The sequence below is a fragment of the Pieris napi genome, chromosome 3, assembly GCF_905475465.1.
Source record: "Pieris napi chromosome 3, ilPieNapi1.2, whole genome shotgun sequence".
Classification (NCBI taxonomy): Eukaryota; Metazoa; Arthropoda; class Insecta; order Lepidoptera; family Pieridae; genus Pieris; species Pieris napi.
Window position 1 is genome coordinate 11568558 of NC_062236.1, and position 20578 is coordinate 11589135.

The window sequence follows — 20578 nt, forward strand, 5'->3', positions numbered from 1 at the left end:
TAAAATGCTTTTAATCAATTTAATGTTTGTTTTACTTTGGTTTCCAAGATATGTAGCAGTCATAAATTAATTAAGCCAGTTCAGTTCAGTGATGCCAACTCCTAGGATCAACTTGAAATACCCTAAAACCTAAATAGTAATATTGATCCAACGCTCCTAAATGTTTTATTATACACTCGACACTAAGTTCAAATATGAATTAAAAATACTTTCAGGATGTAAAAAATAGCTGTTGAAGTTATACATTTTAAACATTTACACACATTTATTACGTAATAATGATTATATTTTTAATTTTCTTCGCATATATTCTCTTGCCTCTTTAATAAATCTCCGCCTTACAAAGTCCCCTTGACCTCTTGATTCCTCCCAAATATCGGTGAAACAAAGCATTAGATCACGCTTTTTTTGCGTGACCATATATTTTATGCAAATTCGTGTTTCGTGACGTTAGTACTTAGTAGATCAGTGATTTTTTTGAAGTGAAACTTCTTTATCGGGGTTGGAAAAAAATTTAGTGTAACATTTTTTCGTTACGCGTCACATTTTTCCGTTACGCGCCATCTTTTGAAGTGAAACTTCTTTATCGACGTATGGGAGAAATTTTGTAGCAGGTTACGCGCCATGTTGCTTTTTGAAGTCAAACTTCTTTATCGGCGTTGGAAAAAAATTTACACACATTTGTCACATTTTTGGTTACGCGCCATCTTTTTCTTGTCCCTACCACGGTTGATCCGAAGAGATTCGAAGCCATTAGTAACAAAAATATATAATAACGATAACAATGATAGTAATACTAATAATTCTATCACAATTAATGAAATCTATAATAATCTTAGTACTACATAGTAGTACAGTAATAAGTTAAAATGAAATAATTGTATTTGTATTCATGTCTATGATAATAAAAGCCTTTTGTTAAACTTTATCTAATTTAACTTTATTTAACCAATTTCTGTAAAGTTGCATATAGTAGATCATTTTTCGAAAAATAAGGTCATAAAGAAGTTTCACTTCTTACGTGTGTACACTGTACACCTAGTACACGCACACATTTTTATTTTATAACTTGCTAAAGGCCGATTTACATTATCTTAGTGAAATAAGACAAAACCTTTAAAGTATATAAGGTTTTAATAAGCTAAATTAACAGTAAAATATTTTGGTTACATTTTGATACATTGACAAAAGTTAGTGTCTAAACAGATTGACAATGTCATCAGTTTATAATAGTATCATGTAAGAAGTTTACAACAAAGTTTACATCATTTTCCCGCACTATTTTAAAATATAATCTTTTAATAATTCTGGTATTTTACGGATGCGGCCAGATCGACGAAGTGTTGGCTCCGGCGGTGCTGATGATGGTAACTCGGTGCTAGATCTACGAAGTGTTGACTCCGGCGTTGGTGATGATGGTAGATCAGTCTCTAGCTCTCTGCTATTATCAAGTACCACAGGTCCCGTCTCATTAGATGAAGGAATTTCCAAGTTTTGGTCTTCTGTTTCCGTATGTGGTTCTGTGACGTTATGATAGTCATTATTTATTCGCAGATCTACCCCTTCTGAACCCAATGGTGCTAAATGACGATTTGACACCGTTGTTTCTCGGCCATCTGGGAACCGAATGTATGAATAATCAGGATTGCTGTGTATCAATTCAACCTCTTCTACTAATGGCTGATATTTATTTATACGATTAAATTTCTTCATCAAGACTTGTCCAGAATTTGTAAGCCACGATGGAACAGAAGTGCCGTTAGTAGATCGTCTTGGGTGTCTAAACATTCTTTCATGTGGAGTGCAATTTATGGCTGTACAAAGTAAAGATCGAATTGAATGTAAGGCTTGTGGTAATACTTGCTCCCAATTTTCTACCGAAAGATTCTTCGTCTTCAGCGCCAAAAGAATCGTTCTCCAAAGAGTAGAATTCAATTTTTCTATTTGACCATTACCTTGAGGGTTATAAGCGGTAGTTCTACTAGTGGCAATACCTCGAACATGTAAAAATTCCTGTACTTCGGCAGAGAGAAATGCTGTTCCGCGATCTGAATGAACGTAAGAAGGCATGCCGAATATCATAAACAAGTTGTTGAGGTGTTTAATCACTGTTTTCGAGCTCCCATCCGAGCATGGGAAAGCAAACGGGAAACGTGAAAATTCGTCAATCACGGTAAGTATGAATTTGTTATTATTGTTTGTTGGAACTGGTCCTTTACAATCTAAGCTAAGGCGTTCAAAAGCAGCCGTCGCTTTAACAAGTTTCCTCTGGTCATCAAAAGTATTTCGGAAGAATCTAGGTTTTATTTCAGAGCAGGTTTGACAATATTTTGTCATTGTTCTGACTTCTTCAATGGAATAGGGAAGGTTTTTAGAGCGAACCCAGTGAAACATTCTCGTTATGCCTGGATGACAAAGAGCCTCATGCAGCGAGAAAAGTTTTGCAGTACGTGTTTCTACAGTGGCACAAACTCGGGATAGTGCATCAGCAGCATAGTTCTCTTTCCCCGGTCTGTATATAATATCAAATTTGAAAACAGCTAGTTCCAGTCGCCATCTTTGAATCTTTTCATTCTTTATCTTACTTGTATGTTTCATATTAAACATAAAAGAAACCGAGCGTTGGTCAGTTACCAACTTAAAGTGTCTACCGATAAGGAAATGTCTCCATTTCTTCAATGATTCAACAATGGCGTAAGCTTCTTTTTCAATGGCGGAATGGTTTTGTTCGCTTGAATTCAAAGTTCTTGAGAAAAACGCCACTGGTCTAGAATTTTGCGTAAGTACTGCTGCAATGGAATGATCGGAAGCGTCAGTTTCGACTGTAAAAGGTATATTTACATCAATTGCATGTCTAGAAGACTTTGCGATATCATTTTTCAGGCCTTCGAAACATTTAATTTGCTCGCTTGTGAGCGGAAAAGTAGTCGTATTAGCAAATGAGTGGATCCGTTCAGAAAAGTTTGGAATCCATTTAGAATAATGTGCGAACATGCCGAGTGTCCTTCTTAAGGTCGGTAAATCGCTTGGTGCAGGTAAATTAATCAGTGGCTTGAGTCGCTCACTGTCAGGTTTAATTATGTGGTTTTGAATATTATAGCCTAGAATATTAATTGACTCTTGAGAAAATTTGCATTTTAGCATACTTAGTGTTAAACCGTATTTCTTTGCGGCATTCATAAAACTTTCTAAGTTATGATCGTGTTCTTGAAGAGTACGGCCACAAATAGTTATATCATCAAGATACACATATGTGTTTTGAAGCTTTTCTTTCCTTATAATCCAATCGATTGTTCGTTGGAAACTCGAAACACCATTTGTTACTCCAAAAGGGATACGCCTGAACTGGTACAAATTTCCGAGCGCTTCAAAAGCGGTAAATTTTCTTTCTTCGGGTAGTATAGGTACTTGATGGTACGCGATTTTCAAGTCTATTAGGCTGAAAAATATATTCTTTGCCACTTTCGAAACTAAGTCCTCAATGTTTGGTAAAGGGTACGCGTCGAGTTCTGTGTAACGATTAATTGTCTGAGAGTAATCAATCACATGACGTTTTCTATGAGTTTCGGTTTTTGTTATTAGTACTTGGGCCCTCCACGGTGATTTACTTTCTTCAATCACGCCTTCTTCTGTAAGGTTTCTGATTTCCTCTTTAATAAATTCACTATCCTCTTTGCTGTGCCTTCGAGACTTAATAGCAATAGGTTTGCAGTTGGGAGATACATTTGCAAAAAGCGGTACAGCTGGTACTGATGCTTCGGCTACGTTACATACTTGAAGTGGATGTTTTGGCCCACCGAAAGAGAACTCTAGCGATGAATGTTCTTTGAGGACGTCATGGCCGATAATTATATCAGCACAAAGATTTTTCACGATAAGAAGATTCACATTATCATATTTATGATTTCCAATTTTCAGGCTTTGCAAAGTTTGACCTTCTACTTGTGAAGTATGATTAAGAGAGGCCATAGAAATAATCTGATTGCAGGTTTTACTTTTTAACCCGCATAGTCTTGCAAAACTGTCATTTATAAAACTGATGGAGCTGCCGGTATCGAGAAGTGCCTCTGCTCTCATTCCTCGAATATACGCGGGTACAGTTGCTTTGTGTAATGAATTAGGTGCAGCTGCTGTGATACAAGAAAGATTTTCAGTACCTACTACCATACAATTTGTAGGTTTAGCAGAGCTTCTGCAAACAGTGGCAAAGTGCCTCTTCTTGTTGCAGAGCTGACAAGACTTTTCAAATGCAGGGCAGTTCTTACGATGTATTTGTCCCCCACAAAAGAAACATTTTCGTCGTCGAGGATTATTAACAGAAGAGCAGGTCTCGTCGTGCACAGTTTGTGATTTTTTCTGGCGGAGGAACCGACTGTGCATCTGTTTCTGGAGCGGTCGGTTTCTGCACGAAAATGAAGCTTTCGAAAGTCTTATGCCAGTGTATCCAAGCTTTCGTACCAGAGCTATTTGACGGGTCGATATCAAATCTTTCAGGGCGAAGATATTTATCCATGTTGCTTTTTATTTAGCTTATTAAATTGAAATAAGACAAAACCTTTTAAGAATATAAGGTTATAATAAGCTAAATTAACAGTAAAATATTTTGGTTACATTTTGATACATTGACAAAAGTTAGTGTCTAAACAGATTGACAATGTCATCAGTTTATAATAGTATCATGTAAGAAGTTTACATCACTTGGTGTTTAGAAGAGTGCTTTAGGATAGTACTTTAGTTGAAACATGTAAACGCTACTTGCTTTAGTAAACGCTACGCTAAAGAACTTGCCTTTCAAGTTGTACTAAAGCACTCTCCTAAACACTAAGATAATGTAAATCGGCCTTAACATAGACCTTTAACTTTTTTTTTTTTTTTTAAAGGGACCCCTACATCCTAGCCTATCAGCCAGGCAGATTTGTGGCCAAGCAGCAGGGGAGTGTCAGAATCTCCCCTTTCTTAAAAAGGGACATTATTGTCTTAAAGGGTTGGCGTCTCCCGCCGGGCCCGGGCGACAACTACTCCGAAAATATCGTCATAATATTTATAGGTGAGTTGGGGCCCGCTGCCCGGCGACACCCGCGTTACCTCTCGTGCTATTTGTGCGGGTGACATATCTGACAATCTTGTCGCAGAATTTTTCCAGCTGCGATCTGTGCCCAAGCAACATGTCGGATAGCCCATCCAGGGATACCCTCAGGCCAGTCTCGAGTTCCAGATCGCACCTGGCCCTTTCAAAATTCGCACAATCGACAAGTAAATGAACCACCGTTTGGTCGCTTCTGTCGTCACAGTCACACGCGGGGCTTGTCTTCAGTTTGAGTCTGTGTAAATAGTGGCCGGTTAGGATCTGCGCCATGTGAGGTGCGAAACGCCTTGTCTTGATTTGTTTGTATGCCGCATTTGCATCTTTAAAAAATATTTTTGTGACTGAGGCGAACCCCCACATAGCGCTCGTTCCAGGGGGTCTAGCCAAGATGGCTTAACAGTAGTGTATGTAGAAAGTCTTTCATGTGGAGTGCAATTTATGGCTGTACAAAGTAAAGATCGAATTGAATGTAAGGCTTGTGGTAATACTTGCTCCCAATTTTCTACCGAAAGATTCTTCGTCTTCAGCGCCAAAAGAATCGTTCTCCAAAGAGTAGAATTCAATTTTTCTATTTGACCATTACCTTGAGGGTTATAAGCGGTAGTTCTACTAGTGGCAATACCTCGAACATGTAAAAATTCCTGTACTTCGGCAGAGAGAAATGCTGTTCCGCGATCTGAATGAACGTAAGAAGGCATGCCGAATATCATAAACAAGTTGTTGAGGTGTTTAATCACTGTTTTCGAGCTCCCATCCGAGCATGGGAAAGCAAACGGGAAACGTGAAAATTCGTCAATCACGGTAAGTATGAATTTGTTATTATTGTTTGTTGGAACTGGTCCTTTACAATCTAAGCTAAGGCGTTCAAAAGCAGCCGTCGCTTTAACAAGTTTCCTCTGGTCATCAAAAGTATTTCGGAAGAATCTAGGTTTTATTTCAGAGCAGGTTTGACAATATTTTGTCATTGTTCTGACTTCTTCAATGGAATAGGGAAGGTTTTTAGAGCGAACCCAGTGAAACATTCTCGTTATGCCTGGATGACAAAGAGCCTCATGCAGCGAGAAAAGTTTTGCAGTACGTGTTTCTACAGTGGCACAAACTCGGGATAGTGCATCAGCAGCATAGTTCTCTTTCCCCGGTCTGTATATAATATCAAATTTGAAAACAGCTAGTTCCAGTCGCCATCTTTGAATCTTTTCATTCTTTATCTTACTTGTATGTTTCATATTAAACATAAAAGAAACCGAGCGTTGGTCAGTTACCAACTTAAAGTGTCTACCGATAAGGAAATGTCTCCATTTCTTCAATGATTCAACAATGGCGTAAGCTTCTTTTTCAATGGCGGAATGGTTTTGTTCGCTTGAATTCAAAGTTCTTGAGAAAAACGCCACTGGTCTAGAATTTTGCGTAAGTACTGCTGCAATGGAATGATCGGAAGCGTCAGTTTCGACTGTAAAAGGTATATTTACATCAATTGCATGTCTAGAAGACTTTGCGATATCATTTTTCAGGCCTTCGAAACATTTAATTTGCTCGCTTGTGAGCGGAAAAGTAGTCGTATTAGCAAATGAGTGGATCCGTTCAGAAAAGTTTGGAATCCATTTAGAATAATGTGCGAACATGCCGAGTGTCCTTCTTAAGGTCGGTAAATCGCTTGGTGCAGGTAAATTAATCAGTGGCTTGAGTCGCTCACTGTCAGGTTTAATTATGTGGTTTTGAATATTATAGCCTAGAATATTAATTGACTCTTGAGAAAATTTGCATTTTAGCATACTTAGTGTTAAACCGTATTTCTTTGCGGCATTCATAAAACTTTCTAAGTTATGATCGTGTTCTTGAAGAGTACGGCCACAAATAGTTATATCATCAAGATACACATATGTGTTTTGAAGCTTTTCTTTCCTTATAATCCAATCGATTGTTCGTTGGAAACTCGAAACACCATTTGTTACTCCAAAAGGGATACGCCTGAACTGGTACAAATTTCCGAGCGCTTCAAAAGCGGTAAATTTTCTTTCTTCGGGTAGTATAGGTACTTGATGGTACGCGATTTTCAAGTCTATTAGGCTGAAAAATATATTCTTTGCCACTTTCGAAACTAAGTCCTCAATGTTTGGTAAAGGGTACGCGTCGAGTTCTGTGTAACGATTAATTGTCTGAGAGTAATCAATCACATGACGTTTTCTATGAGTTTCGGTTTTTGTTATTAGTACTTGGGCCCTCCACGGTGATTTACTTTCTTCAATCACGCCTTCTTCTGTAAGGTTTCTGATTTCCTCTTTAATAAATTCACTATCCTCTTTGCTGTGCCTTCGAGACTTAATAGCAATAGGTTTGCAGTTGGGAGATACATTTGCAAAAAGCGGTACAGCTGGTACTGATGCTTCGGCTACGTTACATACTTGAAGTGGATGTTTTGGCCCACCGAAAGAGAACTCTAGCGATGAATGTTCTTTGAGGACGTCATGGCCGATAATTATATCAGCACAAAGATTTTTCACGATAAGAAGATTCACATTATCATATTTATGATTTCCAATTTTCAGGCTTTGCAAAGTTTGACCTTCTACTTGTGAAGTATGATTAAGAGAGGCCATAGAAATAATCTGATTGCAGGTTTTACTTTTTAACCCGCATAGTCTTGCAAAACTGTCATTTATAAAACTGATGGAGCTGCCGGTATCGAGAAGTGCCTCTGCTCTCATTCCTCGAATATACGCGGGTACAGTTGCTTTGTGTAATGAATTAGGTGCAGCTGCTGTGATACAAGAAAGATTTTCAGTACCTACTACCATACAATTTGTAGGTTTAGCAGAGCTTCTGCAAACAGTGGCAAAGTGCCTCTTCTTGTTGCAGAGCTGACAAGACTTTTCAAATGCAGGGCAGTTCTTACGATGTATTTGTCCCCCACAAAAGAAACATTTTCGTCGTCGAGGATTATTAACAGAAGAGCAGGTCTCGTCGTGCACAGTTTGTGATTTGGGACAGACTAATTTAGGTTCTTCTTCAACGGCATTTAAAGACACAGTATGGAAACTTTGAGAGTTGATCTCTGCAGTTTCTAGAGAGAGTGCTTGGTTGTAAGCTTGATCAAGTGTTAGATTTAAGTTTTCTAAAAGCCTTTGTCTGATTTTATGCGATGATATACCGGATATGAAAGCATCACGCACGCTATCGTTTTTGTTTGATTCTGCATCAACAGCCGCAAAGTCACAATCTTTAGAAAGTAGTTTCAAAGCTTGTAAATATATGTCGATACTTTCGTCTGGTCGTTGTTTCCTTGTTGCTAACATGTGTCTAGCAAAAATCAGATTTTTTGGTTTTACATACAGTTTTTGCAGTATTGTGATCGCTTCTTCGTAGTTCGTGGCTTCGCTTATATATGTGTAGATATTTGGTGATATATGATTTATCAAAAGCTGAAACTTTATACAGTCCCATTTTTCTGGCGGAGGAACCGACTGTGCATCTGTTTCTGGAGCGGTCGGTTTCTGCACGAAAATGAAGCTTTCGAAAGTCTTATGCCAGTGTATCCAAGCTTTCGTACCAGAGCTATTTGACGGGTCGATATCAAATCTTTCAGGGCGAAGATATTTATCCATGTTGCTTTTTATTTAGCTTATTAAATTGAAATAAGACAAAACCTTTTAAGAATATAAGGTTATAATAAGCTAAATTAACAGTAAAATATTTTGGTTACATTTTGATACATTGACAAAAGTTAGTGTCTAAACAGATTGACAATGTCATCAGTTTATAATAGTATCATGTAAGAAGTTTACAACAAAGAAGTTTACATCACTTAGTGTTTAGAAGAGTGCTTTAGGATAGTACTTTAGTTGAAACATGTAAACGCTACTTGCTTTAGTAAACGCTACGCTAAAGAACTTGCCTTTCAAGTTGTACTAAAGCACTCTCCTAAACACTAAGATAATGTAAATCGGCCTTAACATAGACCTTTAACTTTTTTTTTTTTTTTTAAAGGGACCCCTACATCCTAGCCTATCAGCCAGGCAGATTTGTGGCCAAGCAGCAGGGGAGTGTCAGAATCTCCCCTTTCTTAAAAAGGGACATTATTGTCTTAAAGGGTTGGCGTCTCCCGCCGGGCCCGGGCGACAACTACTCCGAAAATATCGTCATAATATTTATAGGTGAGTTGGGGCCCGCTGCCCGGCGACACCCGCGTTACCTCTCGTGCTATTTGTGCGGGTGACATATCTGACAATCTTGTCGCAGAATTTTTCCAGCTGCGATCTGTGCCCAAGCAACATGTCGGATAGCCCATCCAGGGATACCCTCAGGCCAGTCTCGAGTTCCAGATCGCACCTGGCCCTTTCAAAATTCGCACAATCGACAAGTAAATGAACCACCGTTTGGTCGCTTCTGTCGTCACAGTCACACGCGGGGCTTGTCTTCAGTTTGAGTCTGTGTAAATAGTGGCCGGTTAGGATCTGCGCCATGTGAGGTGCGAAACGCCTTGTCTTGATTTGTTTGTATGCCGCATTTGCATCTTTAAAAAATATTTTTGTGACTGAGGCGAACCCCCACATAGCGCTCGTTCCAGGGGGTCTAGCCAAGATGGCTTAACAGTAGTGTATGTAGAAAGTCGAAAACTAAATTTGTATGAAAATGACAGCTCGTGTCGACAGTCGGTAGCCTAGGCCCTAAAGGCGTAAGTCGGGATACAATAAGCGACGCCATGACAGTGCTACGAAAAGACACACATTAACGCTTACGCTATTCGGTAGCCAACGGCCAATTAATGTTTCGGCAGTGTAGAAAAAACGGCGTTTCTCCGCCATGTTTTAGCGTGATCTCAAAAGCTGCTGTTTGCAATATTTAAGTACAACTATTGCCATCTTTAACGGCTACCGTTTTAAAGACATGTCATATTTTGGACGTTTTAACGAAATGGTTTTAATTTGTTATCTGTCTTTTTTTAACGTTCTCGTGTAATTATAATAATTTAAACTAGAGTTAATATTTTTAAGTTAAGAGTTTTAGTTTGGGTTGGGTGTTAAATACCACCGCACTTTTTTGACGATACTAATTATCTAGGAGTGTCCGGGGGACCTTCATTGGAACACCTCCAAGTGAGTTTTGCTCCGGAAACGCGTCTAAATATTTTTATAAAAAATTTAAAGTTTTGTGTAATGTATTAAAATTTGTAAACAATCCGCCATTTTCTTCTTTTCTATTGGTTATAAGTGATGTGACGTTCACTTAAAAAAATCGTGTTTTTAATTTATCGATTGTTAATAATCGTTTTATTTATTTATCGATTATTTCCTCATTTTTGAAATTTAAAGTTATAGAATAATCAACATTGAAATTATCGATACCTACTCGTCTGTATTTTCTAATTAGTACTTGTATTTCATTGTTTGCAACTTTCTATATTATTTAATTTTTACTAGAATAAAGTGTTTACTTTAATATCCAAAAAGTACCCAAAACCGAATCAGAGCACCCCACTATCCACGTGGTCTTGTCTGTCTTACCCCTAGAGTGTATATAAATAATCGGAGGCGCGGAGGAAGAGCAGCCCCCACCCGCTGTAACAAAGCACAGGCATTATGAAAGCTGTAGCGGCTGAGGCTGGTCGCCGAAGGCGACCAAAAAGCCGAGGTTGCGGAGGCTTGAATAAAATGCCTGTGCTTTGGTACGCAAGGGTGGAGGGGCTGCATTTCCCGTAGCGCCGGAGCTGTCCACAAAAACAAATATTATTTAAATTGGTTAGGTTAGAGTTAGTATATGAATATTTGGTCGCCGAATTTTCAATTATTTTTAATATTAAAATCGAATACAAAAATCGATTTTCACTTTAAAAAAAATCGATTATTTTTCACATCCCTATTAATTTTATAAACTTAATCGGCCATTTTGAATGTGGTTTATGCTAGACTAGCGGTAATTAGTTTTACAGTGCAAAGTTTACTTTATAAATCTTTATAAAATTATTGACGCGTTTCCGGAGCAAAACTCACTTGGAGGTGTTCCAATGAAGGTCCTCCGAGACTCCTAAATAATTAGTATCGTCAAAAAAGTGCGATGGTATTCAAAACTGTTACCAGTTTTAATACTAAAGTTACCTATTGAACAAACCTTGGGCCGATCTTACAGTTTAGTTTGTCAGTTTTCTATTTGATCAAAGTACTAACTAAAATATTTTTTTCAGAAAAAGAGAAGCAATGGAGTATGAAATAATGGTTGGTTAAGTAACATTACCTCAAGAACAGGAAACAGTATCTGAAACTATGTTCTTCTACATTTAATCTTAATAAGTTCAGCAGTTTGAATGTTAATGAGACATTATTATAAACAAACTGCGTTTGTAGATTTTGGGAAGAATTATATCTTTACTATTATTATTTACAATTGTTGTGTTAAGGATACAATCACTATTTTTTTAATCACCCAGGATGTATTCATAGTAACTGTAGGTATCATAGTAATTTTATGAAATCATCACAACATCTAACGCTAGGTTTTCTGAATTGAACATTTTTTTTTGTTTATAACAGCACACAAACAAGATATTGACATTGCTGCAAACTAACACTTGCTTACATTTATTAGTTAATTATCTACATATATAAATATGAATACATCTACATTAGGTAGTAATGCATTTAATTTGATGCACCTGTGTGTGTTCAGTAGTAATGTCTGTATTGTTTAATAAGTTGTTACATATGCTTATTTTTCTATGTAGACTGCAATAAGGAAGATATTTGGTGCCTTATTTTAATAAAAAATAACCATAACTGAAACATTTTTATTTTGCTACCTGTTTGTTTAATATTCCTAACTATTAGTAGGTATGGGTCATTCATATATGCATTATCTGTATATTCTTGTAAAATAAACTAATATTGTGAACCACTTTAATGGCTTTTCCTACTAAAGAAGACATAGGTAAATTACCAAAAATAAAACTGACAAATACATAACATACAATGTTTATTCATTTCTTACTTAAACAGATTTTGCATTTACATATTCACTAGTAGCAAATCACTGATATAACCAAAAGTTAATTGACATCAATATTAACTTAAAATAAGCATCAAACTTAAATTTATATCTAAGATGTTGGAGCATCAATATGGAGTCAAAGGTTGATTAAGGGTTATAATTTAAGACTAAGTTTCTATTTTATAATTTTAATTAATCCCTCTTTTTTTATAAATATATTATAAACAATCAACCTTTATGGCTCTAACTTAAACTGAAATTGTTTGATAGACATAAACAGAGATAATTCCAACTCACTATCACTCCAAATCACTAATAAAATCTACACTTTTATAAAAATCTGCTTTCAAATTGACATTAAAAATGTTCAAGCACAAACACCAAACCTAATTAAAGCTTAAATCAAACTCTAATTTCAGTGTTCACACTAGTCTACGTTTCTATTGTTTTTAAATTCCTTGGACTTTATCAACTTCTAGTCAACCTTATTTTCACTCTTTATTTATCAATCCACAGTACTATTTCTATTGTTTCTTCTAAGCGGTAACAAAATATGTTGCTTCTTCATTTTGCAGATTAGTTGTGAGGTCAAAACTCAAATCCTAAAAATATCAAAGTACCTACTACTAATTATTATTATATATCGCGATTATGCAATTTCAAAATATTGTATTTATTTGTAGCCTTTTATTTCTGAGAAAACATGAAACAAAACATAATTAATTTAAACATGCAATTAAAATTCATATATTCACTTTGCACCTTCCGTAAATTCCACTTAAATCGAAAATTGTTCCACTTCCAACCTTGCTGACATTCTAATGTCCCTTTTGCAGCTTCCAATTGCAAATTTACAATAATATTGTAAAGTTTTAACTTTTATTTGTTTATAAAAGTGACATTAGGAATACATTTAATCCAGAGACAATATGACGGAATAAGGTGCTACGAACAGCAGCTCGCATCTACGTTGTCGACTTTGCGGTAATGTATCGACATGCCTCTTGGCTACGAACGAAGCGTTTTCGACAGTACAATTACGCAAAAGCGGTAGTGTATGTAGAATACTTTTCGACACCAATATGGCTAGACCCCCAGGTGTCTGAAGTCTTGAGTCTTGTCAGTCGTCGCAAATAGGAAAGCGGATACGCATCGTACCCTATTCGCGTCCCTGTTTCCCCAACCGCCTCCCCCGCGAGAGCGTCTGCCCTCTCGTTTCCCGTAGTGCCAACGTGCGCCTTCACCCAAAAGAGTTCAATTTTAATGCCATTTTCATGGCACTCTTCCAGGTTCTGGCGAATCTCGGCAACTTGGGGATCGAGAGAGCGTCCACCCGCGATGGCATCCAGTGAAGAGCGAGAGTCGCTGAGCACAGCCGCATTCCGCCTTCCCTTGGTCAGATATGTCACTGCGTCCCTCAGTGCGGCTAGCTCCGCCTGGTACACTGTACAGTACGGAGCCAGCCTCACCTTTTTATTTTTAATCTCGGTCCCGTCTTGCCACTCAGTCCATGCCGCTCCCACTCCCGCGGACGTTTTGCTCCCGTCTGTAAATAATTTTGTCCTTTGTCTCTTTCAAACGGTTAATGCTAACAAATTCGCGAATCGTGCTTTGGCTACGTATTACTATCTACGTTACATGCTGTATTTTTATACATGTGGTCCCTTTTGGGACCACGGATGTTTTAGTTCTTTATTTATTTCTCTCTGTGTGCATCTGTAGTGAAGATAATGAAGCGCAAATACGATCAGAAATATAGATCTGAGTGGGAACAAAATTCTGAATTTTCGTCATGGTTGACAAAAGATAAAATAATGAGAACGCCTTGTGTAAAACGTGTGGAGCAACATTTTTAAGCAGAATCGCTACAATTAAAAGTCTTGCATATTCTGAAACACATCGATAGAAACTTATACATTATAGTGGACAATCCAAGGTAAGAAAGCTATGCCCCCATTAACATATTTATAAGATAATTGTGTCGCTTATTTTTTTATGGCACATTAATTAATTTTCCTACTTCTACAGGATGTCCGATAAATCTTGGATAGTACATGTACAGTTGTATAATTGATTTAAATTCATCAAATTAATCAAATCCTGTTTATTTTCAGAACGATGATAAATTACTTCAAAGGAAAGAACCCATATCTGAAGAAGTAAGAAAAGCAGAGCTTATATTTTATGCAGCGTTGGCAGAACATAATATACCATCTCGGGCCATGGATAATCTCAGCGATTTATTCAGCAAAACGTTTTATGATTCGGAAATCGCAAAGGGCTTTTCCTGCAAACGCACTAAATCTGCTCAGTTAGCTCAGTGCAGCGAATACTGACTTAGTATTTGTAATAAAACTTATTGTAAATATTTATTATTATTTTAATATGTCTGTATAATGAAGGTGTGTAATTGGTAAAATTAAAAAGTAACTGATAATAAGTGTTTTAATAAAAAAAATCCTCTTTTTCTTTTAGTTTATTTTTAGTATAATTCAGCATGTGTTTTGGTATTGTTTAGTACTGGCACCTTGTAGTTTTGGTAGATCGCCATTTTTTAAAAACTTCTATTGTCTATGACATGATTCAAAAGTTACATGTTCAACGGTATGTGTTTTTATAAACATAAACTTCGTAAATTAAGTTTATATTGATGTAATTGTAGTACATGCGTTTATTTTTGCGCCATCATGAATGAAAACAGAGAATCCACGTCTAATAGCAAAAAGTTTGCGCCAGTACCAATGTCAGTACTTCTGGCCAATTTGATGTCACACCAAACTGATGCTTTGGACTCCAGTTTTACCACGGATGGAAGTTCGAATGAAGAAGATGATTCTTTAATTTGTGAAACTTTACCTAAAAATAAATCATTACATACTCAAATAGGCAATCAAAATTCCACTCCTCAGTGTAATATATCTAAAAGTATTAAGAGCTTTTCGTCGGAAAGAAAATGGTCTAACGCGAATAAAGAAAATGTAATTATTTCACACCAAGGCCGAAGAATTAAAGAATCACAAAGTGCTCGCAAACCTCCCAAATGCTATTTAAGCCCTATCGATGATGTTAGTGCAGAGAAGAAAAAATCGAATGAAGTTTTGCTGCCTCTTAATACCAATAGTAAAATACCGCAAAGTGACCCTCATTCTACCCATAAAAAGACTCCTGAAATGTTTAAATCTCAAAATAGTATGAGAAAAGCAAAAGTTGCTACTCCTGTAATAAAGTCTGGTATAAGAAAATTTACCCCAGGTTCAGCTAAACATAGTCAAAAAAAAGCTACACTTCCACAAGTTTTACAGAACAGGGATAAAGTAAGATGTGAGTTATTTAGGCAGAAGCAGGTTGATCCTCCACCTCCTGACCCACCTGTACCTATGCCAGCGCCTGTTACAACATCAGTTCCTGAAACACCTATTAATAAAAAGCCAATGTCTGCATCTTATGTGGCAACCCCATCCTATCCACAAGGTGTGATTGGGAACAATGGTGCAAATATTTCGAAAGTACTATTTAAAACAATACGTATAAAAGACAAGAAATACATGTTTGTAAAAAAGTTGGGAACTGGTGGATCCAGTGAAGTTTACAAGGTAAATATTACTCTCAAATAATGATTTCTATTATAAGCTTTACTTGCATACAGTTGCAAGAGATACGTATCTTGCTCTTGTAAAATAAAGAAATAATGACAATAATTTTCATACATAATTCTAATTGATCTGTAACATTTTTTTTATTGCTATCCTATTAATATTTTATACAAGTGAATTTCCTTTGAATATTCAAGGTTTTAGAGGTAGGCACTTCATGTGAATACGCTGTTAAGTGTGTAAATCTTGCAATGGACCATGATATGGCTCAAGGCTACATCAATGAAGTGAGACTGCTCCGAGAGCTTCAAAACTCAGATAGAGTTATAAAATTATATGACTAGTGAGTATATTTACATTTTAATTAGTAGTTATGCTGTCTTTGCATTAAAAACAAGTATATAACATCCAGAAACCATACAGAAGTATTCTATACTTATGTCTAAAAAATACAAAATTCACTACATAATCATTTAATTTAAATTATTTTAGTTTCTTGAATTAATTTCAAAAATTGTGTAAGGATATTTATTTTGAATCTTAAGTACACAATTTCTTTACAGTGAGTATGATAGACAGAACCAATTTCTCCGTGTGGTACTTGAAGCAGGTGAGACAGATCTATCATCATTTCTACGAGCTCGGGGTACAGGCCTGCCCCCAGCTCTGGTTCTGCACTATTGGGAGGAAATGTTACATGCTGTACATTATATACATGAAAATGGTTAGTTGAACTAATTATACTTAAGTAGTTATAAAAGCTTTATGCTTTTTTTTCAGACGCAAATGTTATTGCACATGTAAACATAGAAATTATCATCTATTATTAACATTCTATTTTAGTTAATGTCATCTTTTGTAATTTTTAAAACTAATCAGTTACAAACTGATAAACATCACTTGCCGTTGTATCTTTTTCTCTTCATAAAATTATGCAGTAATTTAATAATGGAATAAATCTTTCAGGTGTTATCCATGCAGACTTAAAGCCAGCAAATTTTCTATTAGTATGTGGACAGCTGAAATTAATTGACTTTGGTATTGCATCTGCTATTAGTGGTGACGCTACAAGTGTTGTACGGGCACAAGCGGCCGGGACCTATTCTTATATTAGTCCAGAAGCACTCATGGGAGGTGCAGGGGGATATAATAATAGTGCTAATATTAAGGTAAAATTTAATTTATTTTTACTGAAGGATAATATTGTGATAAGTGACAGATAAACATATTGCTTACAAATATGTACATACAAAGGATTTTGCTAAAGGTATGAATGACCTTTGCTTGAAATTAATATAAACTAAATTTTTGCTGCTAGAGATGTCTAAAGTGTGAGCCCAGTTGCTAGCTTTGTGTAACAGTCTTAACAAAGCAACATTCAAAGTAACATTATATGAGTACTGCTTTGATGGTTATTGTTAATTATTATATATATGTCTTACATATTATATTTCTTTGCAGATCTCATTCAAATCAGACGTGTGGTCACTGGGCTGTATACTGTATAGTATGGTGTATGGACGGACGCCATTTGGTCATATACCCAACTTGGCCAAGTTAGCAGCCATACTTGACCCTAATCATCGCATTGAATATTCGCCAGCTGAACGTTCGTATAATTACTTATTTTCAAGTCAAGATAATAATTATATCTTTTTTATTTGCTTGATTATTTTTTTAGAATTTCGGACCATCCGGGACTTGAACCCGTGACTAACTTCGTTATTAAAAAGAGTGGCGGAGAGTTTATTGCGCCTTATCCAGTAGAACCGCGTTAAGTCGAACCTCGATAAGTCAAAAACCTCCAAATCTCGAAAAAATGTTTTGTTCCCTTCCCTTAAAACACCAAAACCTCCATTACTTGAAATCTTGACCCTCTGTTAATCGAAATAATCACCGAGTCCCTCCAAGCCATTTTGGTACATATTTGGTACATAAATTTGACCTCTGTATCTCGAACATAGGAACGTTTTATTTTACAACCTTTAGGGTGATGGGGGCAAAGTGCGCCATACTTTTTTCATAGTTGACTTTGGTGCAATATTACTTGTGCTTAAGTTCACGAGTGACACTAAATCATGGTACCATAAGGATCTGTGATGTTTTGCAACAACAACTAATGTCGTGTCATTAGAATCTGACAGCAAATTAATGAATTTTAGCATAAAATTTGAAAACAGTCTGACCCGGCGCACTTTGCCGACAAATCGGGGAAGTGCGCCTAGTATTAATAAAACGCAATAATAAAGCATCAGAATAAAAACAGCCCTATATTATTTTAAGAAAACAAGCAACAAAACGCATGCCATTTTTTATTTTATCATAGCCACATTCTAGAAGATTCTATGTATTTAAAACCAAATTTCGGCTAAATGCGCCATACAATCTTAAGTCAGAGGCTATGAACCTTTTTTCTAAATATTGATAATCGAGTGTCAAGTATATTTTTTCTTTTATTTACGATGGGAATACCATGGTTTGGAACTACTTATTTGGTATCAGTATTATAAAGGGACTGAAATAAGAAGTTAGTCAGTGAAATTAGTTATTAAGTGTAATATTTATTATAAATTCTTAACAAAACTAGGTAACGAAAAGAAAATCAATGAGAAACATCTTCTAAAATATATATTAGTTGTAATTATTCAAAAACATTAATCAAGCAAGGCTTGTTACCCTTACAACTTAATAAATAAAGTAAAGGAGATCGACTTTCCAGAGGATGATGTAGTCCGAGTCGATGGAAGTCCCTTAAGACCTATGACTTTGGTTTTTTGTGGATCACTGCAGTAACTGGTTTCATCCAAATTGTAAATTCGCTCAGGCTTGTCCTGAAGCCCTAAGTCGGCAATCACTCTGTCTAAAATATCATAAAATTCTTGGATGACAAATGGGTCTGCGGCATTCTCACGAGCAACCTCTACAGCCTGCGGTTTTTTAATTGATAACTTATAACGCTTTTTGAAGCTTGAAAACCAATCTTTGCCGGGAGTACCATCGTTGAAAGGTGTTTTTAGATCGTTCTGCTTGACATATCTCTTAACAATATCTAGAAATTCTATACGAGTCATGCCGAAGCCATTTTTTTTTCCAATATATGCAAACATTTTGCCATCATTTTTTCTGTCTCATATTGAAATACTGGTGGTCTGCCTAGACTTAATGATTTTTGGCCCCTTCGACCTGTGACGTGGTCCATAATAGTTTTTCTTGGGATAGCAAAGGTTGATGCGGCTGCATACCCAGACATTCTATCCGATCGAACAGCTTCGACTGCTTCATTCAAAGCCTCTCTGGACCATCAAGGAACTTCAGTTTTTCTTTCAAAGCGCCCCATCTTAAACAAAAATCATAAATAATAATGATTTAATAATTGTGACTTTTACTAGTCTATTGTAGACACATTTTAAAAAAGTTTGTAACCTCTGGATTGCGGCGAAGTGCGCCATATAATAAGTCAGTATGGCGCGCTTCCCCAACTATATAAATTTGAGGTTTGAATATTTAACTTGCAAAAAATATATACATTTTACTAGATAGAAGTGAAATAAAGTCAGAATCTAAAAGAAAAATATTTAAATTGCGCACTTACCTCACTCGTATATCGGTAAAAACTCGATTTCTTGAGATTTACGACGATGATCACGCCATAGTCATCTCTCCTCACCACTTTGAATATCAGTGAAAATAAAATGGCTCGTGTCTCAAACTCACATGACTAGAGCTATATATGAGTTTCACCAAGAACTATGATTTAGTTTGTAGCATCGATATAAGGTGTCACTACTAGTATCAAATCGGTAGTTTTCGAGATATTTGTGGTAGGTGCACTTGCCCGGTAGGCGCACTTTGCCACCGTCACCTTACAACTTGATCATTTGGAATTTATTATCTCTATTGTTCGAACAAAAATAAGTTACCGACTTTAAGAACTTGCCGACAATGTGAGTACACTATTGTTTCTTAGAAAACATTTTAGGAGTATACAATAATAAATTTATGACTCATGGAAACACGTGTTTGCTTGCTTTTTGTGTCAGGTGTTCAATTTTGATTCACTTTGAAATTTAGCTAAGCCAGTCATTTGTTTTCGACTTAAATACTATCAGAAGTAGTTTGGTTCTACTGCAATACACATCAATTAGTACAACAGTTAACATGAGTGCTGTGAAACGTAAACTAAAAACTTTGAGTCTTAAGAAGAAACCTCAAACTCTTTATGTCGAATCAAAATCCGCCTAAGTCGAAATCCTCCATAAGTTGAAAACTCTATAACTCGAATTTTTTGGCGTCTCCCTTGATGTTCGACTTATAGAGGTTCTACTGTTTGTTTAGTAATTAGTTTCACCAGCTGTTCTTAATTTGAAAATGTTAATTTTTTTACCTATGAATAAATCTTATACTGTTACATCGATTTAATATTTATTTTCATTAATAGATCTGCCGTCATCACTCATATCAGCGCTAAAATGGTGCCTCACGTACAACTCCCGGGCACGACCTTCTGTGCGAGAACTATTGGCAATACGACATTTGCAGCCCCATGGAAGACCTCTGCCTGACCATTTGATAGACAGGGTCAAAGCTCATGTCAGCCCTGAAGAACTCCGGCTTCTCCGGCAAGCTAGATTGTAAATATTCTAAGATATTGTGTCGATATAAAAGACAATTTTCCAAACAAAATATTAAAAATATATGTACATTGAATAGGGATATGAAGAGAACTATGACGTCACGATCAACCACACCGCTTAAAATATAAATGCATCTATCAAATTATTTTGTACCTTACTTCTTCAACCCTTAGTTCAATCAACCGTAAAAAAGAACTCATAGTCGACAAATGGTCAATAGCTAACTGGAGTGAGATGTCACTGATATTGCGTGTTATTAATAAAAAAATGTGCATAGGTAGGCTCCT

At 36.3% G+C, this 20578-nt stretch overlaps 1 protein-coding gene and 1 long non-coding RNA gene across 3 annotated transcripts; one reads left to right on the forward strand and one right to left on the reverse strand.

Annotated features, from left to right (window-relative positions):
• Positions 1 to 11920: 11920 nt before the first annotated feature.
• On the reverse strand, positions 11921 to 13615 carry LOC125063539. Of its 2 annotated transcripts, none has more exons than XR_007119527.1 (2): positions 12827 to 13615; positions 11921 to 12666 (listed from the first exon to the last, which is right to left on the reverse strand). It is a non-coding gene; the product is annotated as an uncharacterized LOC125063539 (long non-coding RNA). The 2 variants fall into 2 exon arrangements; XR_007119528.1 differs by having other exon boundaries at positions 12820 to 13615.
• Positions 13616 to 14560: 945 nt separating this feature from the next.
• LOC125063538 (dual specificity protein kinase Ttk) lies at positions 14561 to 20433 on the forward strand. Its single transcript, XM_047670034.1, has 6 exons — positions 14561 to 15657; positions 15855 to 16000; positions 16221 to 16381; positions 16624 to 16826; positions 17119 to 17266; positions 20096 to 20433. The coding sequence occupies exons 1-6, from the start codon at positions 14752 to 14754 to the stop codon at positions 20290 to 20292; spliced, it is 1761 nt and encodes a 586-aa protein (XP_047525990.1). The 5' UTR covers positions 14561 to 14751; the 3' UTR covers positions 20293 to 20433.
• The last annotated feature ends 145 nt before the right edge of the window (positions 20434 to 20578 follow it).